The sequence below is a fragment of the Cucurbita maxima genome, unplaced genomic scaffold, assembly GCF_002738345.1.
Source record: "Cucurbita maxima cultivar Rimu unplaced genomic scaffold, Cmax_1.0 Cma_Scf00003, whole genome shotgun sequence".
NCBI lineage: Eukaryota > Viridiplantae > Streptophyta > Magnoliopsida > Cucurbitales > Cucurbitaceae > Cucurbita > Cucurbita maxima.
The window spans coordinates 6,651,935-6,664,853 of record NW_019272019.1 but is presented as its reverse complement, the minus strand read 5'-3'; the positions used below and the strand labels follow the sequence as shown (position 1 = coordinate 6,664,853).

General features: G+C 38.8%; 2 protein-coding genes across 2 annotated transcripts; one reads left to right on the top strand and one right to left on the bottom strand.

Moving 5' to 3' along the window:
- Nucleotides 1-740: 740 nt before the first annotated feature.
- LOC111476443 (HVA22-like protein i) lies at nucleotides 741-4,874 on the bottom strand. Its single transcript, XM_023120102.1, has 7 exons — nucleotides 4,112-4,874; nucleotides 3,204-3,244; nucleotides 3,016-3,114; nucleotides 2,875-2,931; nucleotides 2,665-2,728; nucleotides 2,345-2,554; nucleotides 741-1,514 (listed from the first exon to the last, which is right to left on the bottom strand). Exons 2-7 carry the CDS (start codon nucleotides 3,233-3,235, stop codon nucleotides 990-992), a joined length of 987 nt encoding a protein of 328 aa, XP_022975870.1. The 5' UTR covers nucleotides 3,236-3,244; nucleotides 4,112-4,874; the 3' UTR covers nucleotides 741-989.
- A 951-nt stretch (nucleotides 4,875-5,825) lies between these two features.
- LOC111476444 (protein SPA, chloroplastic) lies at nucleotides 5,826-7,990 on the top strand. Its single transcript, XM_023120103.1, has 5 exons — nucleotides 5,826-6,148; nucleotides 6,257-6,340; nucleotides 6,432-6,483; nucleotides 7,463-7,619; nucleotides 7,744-7,990. Exons 1-5 carry the CDS (start codon nucleotides 5,990-5,992, stop codon nucleotides 7,763-7,765), a joined length of 474 nt encoding a protein of 157 aa, XP_022975871.1. The 5' UTR covers nucleotides 5,826-5,989; the 3' UTR covers nucleotides 7,766-7,990.
- Nucleotides 7,991-12,919: the final 4,929 nt, after the last annotated feature.

The following is a 12,919-nucleotide window of genomic DNA, read 5'->3' as shown; positions in this document are numbered from 1 at the left end:
TGTTTTTTTTTTTTTTTTTTTTTGTGGGGAGTGGCTAGAGAACAGCAATGGATTTGGCCAACCGATTATATTCTGCTAAAAGTATAGTGTCTTCTTCAGAAATTAATCTGCTCCATACATATAATATATCAAACTAAAACATAGCAACCTTCTAATTTACTAATTAAAATGTGTTTTCAAAGTGCATAATTAATTTTCAGCCAAATTCACCCTAAAACGGTGGGGGGGTTCCTTCTAACAAGGCCATAAAGCGGTTAGATCACAATTGAGCAAGTCTTGGTGGTTTTGACGGTATAAAGAAGATCAGGACAAGGTGTCTAAGAATCTTTTGGCCTGCAACAGCTGAACCCAAATTCCACTTTCATGCATTAATTCAGCTTCATATTTCGGTTTTCTTCAAAGTTTACGCTTGAATTGGAAAATTACAAAAAAGAGAGACTATTTTGTTTGTTTTTTTATATTGGTGGGGCCGATCGCTTAGTGTTTTTTATGCCTGAATAAATCCAACAACTTTTCAATTACTTTCATTGAACTTTTTAGATCTATATCACTAATTATTTTTTTGTCTACTTATCAAGGAATAATTAAAAAGATATTAAGTAAAAAAGGAAAACTTACCCGTTAGATTGTTGGGCAGAGAGCGTCCTCAAGGATATCTCCTCTAAGCAAAGATTGATCCAAATCATCTTTTGTGCAAAAAGCGCTTCGGACGGAGACCTGAATTGAGAAATATCAAAAACTCATCCAACCGATAGCCAAGGTATATAATGCGAACATTGTAGCCATGCCACATATTATTTCGACAAGAACCGCAAGATATACTGCTACCACTAGACCCCATCGGTTACCGTCCAAAAAAAGAGTAAAATTGAAATAGAAACAACAAATTTACATGAATGCCAGGATTGGCAACTCAATCCTCATCATTGTTTCATCTACTGTGTACGGGCTAAGAGGGAAACTGAGATTTAGAAACATTGGGCCACTTTTCAGCTATTAGCAGCACCTGAACGGGTCTTTCTCAATCTCGCGCGAGTTACAATTGTGGAGTCTTCCATTACAGTCTCTTTAAGGGGAGGAATTTCGTTCTCGTGCACTGGACGTGACACTGTTTCGATCTCCATTGGCTCCATTTCAGATGGTAAAGATAGGTTGCTGCTGGCTAGAGCTGGTTCAGATGCTGCAACTGCTTTTTGAGTAATAGGAACTTCAATCGAGTTTGATGGTTTCAACCCTTTCGGAGTATTAGGAGGAGCTTCAACTGAGGTTGATGGTTTCAACCCTTTAGAAGTACTAGGAACTTCGACTGTGGTTGTCAATTTTGGCACTTTCTGAGTATTAAGAACTTCAAATGTGGTTTTTAGTTTTGAAACTTGTGACACACCCACCTCTTCAGCTACATCTTTTTGTTGTTGAGATGTAGATGATGTTGGATCAATTTGCACTTGATTTTCAGTGGTTGCCGGGTGTTTTGGTAGAACATTGTTCGGTGGAACCTTTGACCCTTGCTGTTGCTGCAATTTTAGAGAAATAAGTCGGAGATAAGCGCCAAAAATGTCAGACTATTTTCTAACAAATATCAGATATGCATGCAATGAAAGCGATTCTTGAAGAAAATGCTTTACTGCTTTCTTTACAGAGCATTCTTCACTAGATTCCAAAGAAAAAAAACAATCTAACAAGTTAAAAGCAGGTATTGCTGGAAAGTTATTTGTCACATGCCACACTCCGGGCCTGGAGAGAATAGGATGATAGAAATCTTTATACGTTGCAAATCTCATGCCTAGGTGAATGTAACAACCTAAGCCCACCGCTAGCAAATATTGTCCGCTTTGGCCCGTTACGTATTGTCATCAACCTCATGGTTTTAAAATGCATATGTTAGGATGAGGTTTTCACACACTTATAAGAAATGTTTCGTTCCTCTCTCCCAACCGAAATGAGATCTCACAACCCACCCCCCTTGGGGGCCAGTGTTCTCGCTGGCACACCACCCGGTGTCTAGCTTTGATACCATTTGTAACAGCCCAAGCCCACCGCTAGCAGATATTGTCCGCTTTGGCTTGTTACGTATTGCCGTCAACCTCACGGTTTTAAAATGTGTCTCTTAAGAAAAGGTTTTCACACCCTTATAAGGAATGTTTCATTTCCCTCTCCAACCGATGTGGGATCTCACAATGAAACTTCTAATCATAAGGTCAAATAGAAGTGGTAAATATAACAGACAACAGCATTGCAGCATTACTTTTTCCATGCCACTTGGATGTAAGTAATACTATTTCAGAACCAAAAATATGAATAATATTAAGACAATACAGATTCAACTAAACTTCTCTACGAATACCTGAGACCGGCGAGGCCTTGCTGTTGATTGGTCAGCAACATACTGCAAAATCTCGAATATTCTTGTTTGAGCATAGCTTGCAGCTCTCTGCCAGTAAATAATAGCCATATCACCAGCTCTGGTCCTTAGTTCCAACAAATTTCGGTCAATATCTGTCTCATGTTTTGCTACATATGGTCTAAAGAAGGAATCATACACATAAGTTGTTCCCTGAAAAATGAAAAGTTATTAGGGAGAAGATAAGTGATTTTAGAAAGAAGGTGGACCTTTAAGGAGGGGAAGAAAGAGAAAGGCCCAAGTACCAGATTCTGATTCCTTACCTTTGTTTTAGGGTACCAGAGATATATAAAGAATGCCAATTTAGCTTCACTATACATTGGAACCCTGCACAAATGAAAAATAATAATAATATCATTAACAATTCGCAAGTAGGGCAGCTAACTATAAGGAAACAACTGAGTCCCAGACAAAACAATTTACACAAACAGAGGGTCATCGTAACAACACCATCTACATCATCAAACCCCTACCATGAAATGAATGCATCTCCAATCCTCTCACAAACTGTCAAAACAGCCACTAATATCCTGAAAACCCAAAGGAAAGCCAATCAACCTCGATGCTTAGGATTGTATTGGAGACAATTGGTGCAAAAGAACTCTATCACATACCAGTATTGGCACCAAAAACGAAGTTGCTCAATCTCTGGTTTGTTCATTTCAACAGTTTTATAACACTCATAAGCAGGATAAGCATAGCCAAAAATCATTCTGTCAACAGATTGAAAAATATATATTAATACGTAGGGATAGTTTGTATTTCTAACTTAAGCAAGCAAACGATTATCAAGTTGACTTACACAAGTCCTCTGGTAAGGAAGGAGCCAATCATCTTGAATACCTTAAAACATTTAGACATCAGTTATGGTTGAATAAGAAGTATCATAGATAGATTTCAATGATGCTAAGAGAGAAAATTGTCTAATCTTACAACAAGTAGAAGATCATGAGTAATAAGGAATAAAAAAAATTGAAGAGTTCTATTCCATATAAATAATTGCTGCATGTCGCACACTGATCAAATGATACATGTTCTTCCGCTTCTATAGAAACTAAAAAAACAGATAACTTAACAGAGTTACAAAAGATAGCACAAAGCAATTGAACGATAGAAAAACGCCACAACTTTCCTCATTAAGAAATTCACAAAAATACTAGACATACTGCCGCACATCCTTCACACATAGTTTTATACTACGTCTCTCATATCATGGAAGCAATCAAAAAAATCTACAAAGCTTAGAATAAGAGGATAAATTCGGCCTATGCAATGCGTTAAATGCTGTATGTGTTCGCCATTAGCAGGCCTTTACAAACCAAGTGCAGCGTCTGTAGCTTTCTGCACAATGAAGTCACAACCTAATTTCATCAATGGCGATCAAACAAGAAACAATAGGAACAGTGCTCGAAACTTCAAATTGTGGGGCAACAAAGCGTCGTGGCCATCTAGCTAACAACCACAAAGAAAAGAGTATCCAACAATAAAGTAAAATCTCTAAACATTATCCATCTAAGACCAGTAAGACCAAGAAGCAAGAATAAAATAACCAGGGAGACCTAATAAAACAAAACATCAAGCATATCAAGTCTCAACCGAGCAATCTGAAGACTAAGTAAAGCTCAATGCCAGAAATGAAGGAAAACATAATAAATCCTACGGTTCAATAGAGAAAATGCGATAGAGACATTAGAATCAAATAATTATTACCTTGAGGAAAAATCAAAGAATCAAACAATACAAAGAAAATCAAAACTCGGAAAAGTTCGCTCAGAAGCAGCCGATAGAGGAGAATCGTCGACTGACAGTACGAGATCGACGGCGGAGAGACAAATCAGCGATTGGCGCCGCCAAAATGCCTCGGCGGAGCGTCAGAGAAGTAGAGAAAAAGATGAGGATGGAGAGACGAAGGCGAGCGAGACAGGGAGAGAGAGAGAGCGCGCCTGCAGACAAATGAGGCGTTTGAAATCCTTGAGCAAGCCAATTGTGGATTTGGCTCGGTGAAGATTTGGCTAATGAAACCAGTTTTTGAGTTCCATAAATAAAAGTCGTATTAAAATAGAGGGACGCCTTGGGATGTGCGTAGAAAAGGGCAATTAATGGTATAAACTTCACCCTTTAATCACCGTCCAATTTGAATCAAACGGCTCTCTTTGCATTTTCCTTTTCTACTTGTTCCTCTAGCTTTAGGTGCCATTTGTTGAAAACCCTTGCAAGAAATCGAGGATTTTAGTACGTAAATTGGTGGGGAATAATGACTGAAACAGAACACTGTTTTTACCGACATTGAGAATGTGACCGACAAGCGTCACTGCAGGGTGAGGGAATCACATCTCCAGCAAAATGAAGGGAATCAGCTTAGCGAATTATTGAGTGTTAAAGATGTATATGCACTCATGAACGGATAACGCGATGGCGAGACACAGAATGTTTTAATAATATCACTGAACGTCCCCAGAGAAGATCGATATTAACAAAGGAATCCAAATAAAATAATACTTCAGAGTTCCGACCCCCCTCTCTTTTTAAATAATTAACAATTGGGGGACCCAGGAAAAGACAATACTTTTTCAACTGTTCCTCCCATGCTCCAAGTCCCAGTCCCAGATGGGTATAGTAAAAAATTGCATGTCCCATGACTTGAAAAAAGAAAGAAAGAAAGGATAAAAGGGGAAAGAAATCTCACCAACTTCACAAGATCCGATACTGCGAAGAGGGCACGTGGGAAGGAGGGTTGGATTTTGTAGGGCCTGGCTGGGTCTCTGAAAATTGGGCCACATTACATAACCTCAGCCCTTGTTCTCTTTTCCAATTAGTCCATGAACCTGCTGCATTTAAAGCTTTCATTTAAGAAACATATACATGGTGCACTGTTGGTTGGAGATTGCTTCTGTATGGTTGTCCCAGTCGGCTGGCTCGATGTCATTCTGTAGTAAAGAGAAGAGCTTGAAACGAGATGGCATTTACCTTTAGAATTGTGTGTTTGTGCCCATAAGAAAGTTAAAGTGGAAAGAAACAAAGGAGTAGTGAATAGAGGAGAGGTAGTATAGCTGGAAAAGGAAAAGACAGGTGGGTGTGGGGGCCTCGCCTTGTGGAAGGATGTGTTCAAACTTGGATTTCACGTTTTGTGAAGCTGTAGTTGGCAATAAGTTCCTTCTCTTTCTCCCACATGTGCCTCTAATTATATCTCTGTTGGTGGTTGCTTTGTCGTCACCTTCATTTTCTCTAGTCCGGACCACCCCCATATTTCCGGCTTATAGAACTTGGGCCGTGAAATTCCTGACTAGGCCTTGGGGCTATATGGGCTGACCAAGAAGGCCCAAAGCAGTCTTTGCCTTTTTCCTTTCCTTTTTGGATAGCAGATTATTCCAACTGGCAGGCTGTTGATGGTGGTGGGTCTGTAGCAGAACAAAGGCAGCCAATAACGGATATCCAAATCCTGAAATGCGTGGTGAAGCTTTGTAGCTTTGATGAAACAAACCACAGCCTCAAGTATTTCTTCAGGAATTAGAACTGAGACCCTCTTTCTATCTCCCTGATTCGGAGCTGCTCTCAGAAGCAAAGCAATCGAATCCAAGGAATTCAGAAATGACAGTAGCACCTTCGCTTTCTCGCCTCCACTCCCCATTTCTGTATTGTCCTCTCAAGCCGACTTCTTCTGCCTCTCTATCCCTTACCTTCTCCAGAAATCAACGATCGCCAGCATCATATCCACGCATCAGAGCTATAGATCTTGACCAAAATACGGTTCCTTCTTCGTCTACTCTCATGATTTTCCATTCAAATAGTATTCCATGCTTTCTACTTGGTTGAAAAGGAAGTAAAGATGAAGATAGAAGTACCATTTTGTCTCAGGTGGTGGCACTTTCAGTGGGGCTAGCGAGTTTGGCAGTTGGAATAGGCATTCCGGTCTTCTATGAAACCCAAATTGATAATGCTGTAAGCGTTATTCTCCTGTTCTTTAAATCCATGCCTAATAAACTGGGTTTTCTTTCATTTTCAGCTCATAATCCGTGTGTTTATGTTGTAGGCAAAGCGTGAAAATACTCAGCCCTGCTTTCCCTGCACTGGTTCGGGAGCACGTAAGTTAATTCACTGCTTCAAGAGTTCATCTTTTCATGAAATGATTTTAGGAAGTAGGTTTCCATCGTTCTAAATTGTATCCCAGGGAACTCTCCTGTGTGCCTCCTCCCTGTTCTCGTCCTTCTCCAATAGTATCTCCTTTGGTCCTGCAATCAGAGTTATTTTTCATACAACTTAAACGCTACCAGCAGGATAAGATTGTATAACTTAAAATTGTGAAGTAGTCGCATTTGATATAAAATTTATTCATATTTTTGAGTTGACTAGCCTCACCTGCTCAATACTCAATACAATACTCAATACAGGGTTGTTGAGAGGGAGTCTTAGTTAATTTTGGGACGGTTATGGATTTATAAGTAAGGAATACATATCCATTGGTATGACAACTTTTGGGTGACCAAAAGTAAAGCCACGAGAGATTATACTCAAAGTGGACAATATTAAAACATTGTGGAGGATTGTGATTCCTAACTTGGTAACAAAATCATGCCCTTAACTTAGCCATATTAATAGAATCCTCAAATGTCGAACAAAGAAGTTGTGAGCGTCGAAGATGTAGTCAAAAAGTGACTCAAGAGATAGAAGTCAAGCCTCAATTAAGGGAAGGTTGTTCAAGGGCTCACGAGATAGAAGTCGAACCTCAGTTAAGGGAAGGTTGCTCAAGGGCTCCATAGGTCTTAAGGGAGATTCTATGGTGTACTTTGTTCGAGGGAAGGATTGTTGAGAGGGAATTCCACCTTGGTTAATTAAGGGGATGATCATGAATTTATAAAAAAAGAATACCATCTCTATGGGAGCTTTTCTAACTCCAAATTAGGTTAACTTTGTAGTAAAGAAAATATGAAATGTGGTTATCAAGCAAGAAAGGAGCTCTTCCTAGGTCGAAATGCATATTCATATTTAGAAACAAGTGGATGGCAAGAGGGTTGTATTATGAACTTACAAAGCCTTGTTTGGAAATGAATAATTCATCGACAGAGAGATGCAGATTTTGCATGGGAACTGGCAATGTGACGGTAGAACTTGGTGGAGATGAAAAGGAAGTCTCCCGATGCATTAACTGTGATGGTGTTGGCACATTGACGTGCACTACATGTCAGGGCTCAGGAATTCAACCTCGATACCTAGATCGCAGGCATGTTTTCTTTTACGCATCTTTTGCTTCATTTTTCTTCCTCTGATGCTCAGAACTCACCTGAAAATCCAGCCGTCGAGACCATCATAGAAGTTGACGAGTGTTTACATTTCCCTTTGAACAGAGAATTTAAAGATGATGATTGAAGCCCAGCAGAACCAAATCCAGCAACATCCGCTGATTTGCTTTCAGTTTGATGGCTTTAAACTTGTTAGTTCCATTGAATCGAAGAGCTTGGTAACTTCCACCAAGCACTTCTTTTTGGTAACTGTTCGCGTGCATTCTTCTAATGTAGATCTGTGGTTAATAACACAAACAACGTTGTATGAAGAGAGAAGAAATAACTGTACTATCCCGAGTTTATGACTTCATTCCTCTATTGACTGTCAGTGAAATGGGGGATCAAACTCAATCTGATAATCACTAGCTAGTAATGGCAGCAGGTGAATCTGATCAATTCAATTATCAAATCAATCTTGCAATCATGTCAGCCGATTGGAACTCGGAGAGTCGCTAATAAAAATCCACATAACTCCGTGGATTCATATCTGAGCCAAACATACAGGGGCAGAAGTACTTTTACAAACAGAGTCAAACATCCCAGTTAACATGAGGTAGTCTTAGTTTTACAACACCTTTCTTCTGACCACCTCAAACGTTTCTGGTTCCCTTTAAGTGAAATGAATGTCTCCCTTAAATTTGGTTACTCAAAGAGATCCAAAGCAGCAAAATACAGCAATTAGTTGTACTGAATCTGTATTCAGAAGGCATTATTTCAGCTGTTCTCACTTCGGAAGATTCTAGCATGCCTCCCAACATACCTCAACACCGGTATCATATGAGTAGCACACGCTGAAGATACCAAAATTAATCAATCACCGGAGTATTTATGGACTTCCGAGCTATCTTTGATCCAGCTTCTCAAAGCAAAGGACTAGAGAATATTTAGCTAAATGAAATACCAAATTAATCTAGATCATTTTCAGATTAAAATGTCGAACAGTTAGCTTCTATTTTCATATTGTGCATAATTGTAACAACCCAACCCCATCTGTTTTGGCTCATTATATATCGTCGTCAGATTCCAGCTTTAAAACTTTCATTATAAGAAATGTTTCGTTCCTCTCTCCAACTTCTTCAACCGATATGGGGTCTTCTACATTTTTATAAGAAATGTTCCATTTCCCTCTTAATGTTTTTCTCTCTAATCTGTCCAACTGATGTGGGATTTCACAACAATAGAATTACACATACTTGGTTTTATTCCCTTGTAAGGCAATGAAAGAGGCAAAATATTTTGATAAAATCTGTTAGGAACCACAAACCTCTACAATAATATGATATTGTTTACGTTGATCATAAACTCTCGTGGTTTTAGTTTTGATTTCTCAAAAAAAAAAGTCTCATAATAGTGATATATTTCTTCCTTAACCAAATAAGAAAGCTAGTGCTTAACAAGAGACATGCTTGGCCTAAGCAATGCGTAACAGTGTTAGCCTTTCCTTTTAGCAGGCCTATAATGTCAAATACCAATACAATGCCTCAAACTAGAAATTCAGGGGCCAACAATGTATCATACAAATCTGCCTAACAAGCACAAGAAAGTAGTATAACAAATTCCAAGCAATATAGTTAAATCTTCAAGCATTATCCGTCAAGGACTAGCAAGACCAGGAACAATATGAAACAACAACGGAGAACTAAAAAAACGACAAGGAAAAAAAAGAATTGAATACGAAAAATGAGCTCCATGCCAGAAATAAAGGAAAACAAGTTAGAAAGAAGATAACGTTCAAGCAAGAAATTGAAGGTAAGATCTATGCCTATTCAATTTTATCGTGAAACGAAGACAAAGAAACGTCAATAACTAGAAAATTGAAGTTAGTCAGAAATAGTTGTTCAGGAGTAAGTGATGGAAGTGAAAAATATTAAAAGATGAAGAAGCAAGGACAATCTGGTGGTTTTGAAATTCTTTCGTCAATTCTGGATTTGCTTGTTTTACAAAAAAATCGAGAGAAGATGATCTTGAATGAATTATTCCCTCGGAGAGCTCAATATTAATAGAGCTTGAACAAGAGTTCAGGAAAACAATGAAATAACTAAATAGCAGAAGATTACACTAATTACCGAATGACTTGATCTAACCGGAACTCTAATAGCTTGATTCAGTTCGTTTTAGCGCTGTAAAACGTTCTCGAGTTCCAAGAAACCGAAGGATTATAGAAACGAAGCGCAAGAACAAAGCGATGCAATGGAACTAAGGCTGAAGGGCGAAAATGGCGTAGAATTAACCGCTTAACAAACGTCCAATTCGTAACAATGGTTCTACTGTTCGGCGTTCTTAGAATCACGAATGCTTCGATGCAAGGGAAGAAAAAGAAGCGCAAAATATTTGAATCGGAATAATCGTCATGGAATAAAGAAAAACGGCCTATGTCTGAATACACTCCAACTAGAAGCACAGACAACATAACACGATGAAGATGACAAATTAAATTCGAACTGCCGGTTCATCTCTTACATTCGTTGAACAGCGGATGCAATCAAGTTTCTTCGAATAATGCATAAGAAATCACAGAAAACAACAATCGAGTGTTACATTCGTAGAACAGCGGATGCAATCAACTCTCTTAGAATAATGCATAAGAAATCACAGAAAACAACAATCGAGTGCAGAAATAACTGAACCTCAACACTGTATCACTGACTAGAATAACTAAACGCTGAAAATGGCGCGGGAATACACCGGAATAGGAGAGACGCGATGCGGCGGGGAGCGGAAGTTCCTTTTCAAGCTCCCCAGTCTTAATTTGCTCTTGGGAAAGTGTTGTGGTGGTTAATTGGAAGCGAACGAGTTCACGGTAATAACCCGTTTACCCAATACCACAGTTTTAGAAGTGCGTGGCGCGAGTTAAAAGTTACGGTACTCTCCAAACGTATTTCCTCCACTGATACGTTTTCTTTTTTTTTTTTCTTTTTTTTTTCTCCAAACGTATTTATTATTAGGGAAGTAAGCATTCTTTACAAAATTGTGAATACCTCATCCTAACATGTGCATTTTTAAAATCGTGAGGCTGATAGCGATACGCAATAGGTCATAACAGATAATACTTGCTAATTGTGAGTTTAGACTATTACAAATGGTATCAGAGCCAGACAAGGCAGTATGTCAGCTGGAACGTTGACCCCCAAGGGGTAGATTGTAAAATCCCACATTAGCTGGTGAAGAGAACGAAACATTTCTTGTAAGAGGTGTGGAAACCTCTCACTACGTGTTTTAAAACCTTGAAGGGAAAGCCTAAGAAGAACGATATCTTTTAGCAATGGACTTGGGCTGTTACAAATAGTATCAGAGCCATAAATCGGGGGAAGGTGTACCATCGAGGACACTGGCCCAAAAGGGAGCGAATTGTGAGATCCCATATCGGTTGGAGAGGGAAACAAAGCATCTCTTATAAGGGTGTGGAAAACAGTAACATACGCGTTATAAGAGTGTAGAAACCTCTTTCTAACAAACGTGTTTTAAAAGTCTTGAGGGGAGCTCGGAAATCTTGAAGAGAAGTCGAAAAGAGAAAGCACAAAAAAAAACAATATCTCTTAACAGAGGGTAGGATAGGGTAGGGTATGTTATGTAAACATATTTGGGTTCAAGATGAGTACCTCAATGACCCTTCCTTCTCCTTTCTGGTATATGGTTTAGGATTAGGCAGCATCAGGAAAGTACAATAGTGCAAGGCAGTGAGAGGGGAGCACAAAGGAGAGAGCTTTTTTGTTTGTGGGGTTAGGCTTGAAGTGTTAGCCAAGGCCGCAATCCTCCGAGTGATTGGCATAAGCTTTTTAAGCAATCTCCAATTAAACTGCCCATTCCCTTTTGATTCAAACACCAACCACCAGTCATTTCATTTGCCCATAATGCTGTCACCCAACCCTTTTTCAATCTCGCTCATTTCATTTGGTTTTGAGCCCAAATGGACACACTTACCTCTGCTTCACTTTGGGCAATAACTCAAAAAATGGTATGTTAGGATGGCATTGATGAGGCCTCCTCCTTTAGAACCAAAACGTGCAACAAATTGTTGGAACACCCTAAACATATACCAATAAGAATACTACTTAGTATCTCAATCTCAATCATATCTATCTAATTCCACAACAAACAAATAGTTTTACTTTTTATTATTATTATTGAAAGTTGAAGAAGACTTTGAAATATAGGGTTGAAGATAGGAAAAGGTGGTTGTTTTGGCCACCGATGGTGGAGGGATAAGATGAGATAATTAAGGAATAATGGGAAGCTTGTATTGTATCTCTGTTTTGTTCTTATTAGATTCATTGGTGTTCTTATTAGATTCATTGGTATTGAGATTGAGCAGTCCAAGCACTCACCTGGCGCTACAGTCATCCTTTGACTTCAATAGTGCATGCCTTTATGTTCTCATTCATCAACCTCCATTTCCTTTACTTTATCACTCCATCTCCATGGTGAATGCTGAATGCATTGCAATTCTAACCATCCAAATTCACATCATTATTGTCTGCTTCACGGTTTTAAAATACGTCTACTAGAGAGAGATTTTCGCACATTTATAAAGGGTATTTCATTCCTCTTCTCCAACTAATATGAGATCTCACGATCCAGCCTTCTTGAGGGCTTAATATCCTCCTCGCTGCCACATCGCCTGGTGTTTGCCACATCCCCAGGTGTCAGCCTCTAATGTCATTTGTAATAACCTAAGGCCACAGCTAACAAATATTGTTCCCTCTGACCCGTTACATATCGTCCTCAGTCTTACGATTTTAAAATGTGTGTACTAAGTAGAAGTTTTCACACCTTTATAAAGGGTGTTTTGTTCCCTTCTCCAACAAATGTAGGATCTTACAATTTACCTTCCTTCGGGTCCAGCATCCTTGTTGACACACTGTTTAGTGCCTTGCTCTGATACCATTTGTAACAACTCAAACTCATCGCTAGTAAATATTGTCCAGTTTGGCCAATTACGTATCGTCATCAACCTCACGGTTTTTTAACACGTCTATTATGGATAAAGCTTAGCCTTACTCCGACCAATGTCTCACACCATCTGGTGTCTAGCTTTGATACTATTTGTAACAACTCAAACCTACACTACCAGATAATATCCGTTTTGGCTCGTTACATATAGTCTAACTTTACGATTTTAAAGTGCTATCTTCCACACTTTTAAATGGGATAAGAGACGGTATTCAAATGGAGAGGGAGATTTTATAATTAAGAATAGAGAAGGAGAAAAGAAAAAAAAAAAAAAAAAAAAAAAAAAAAA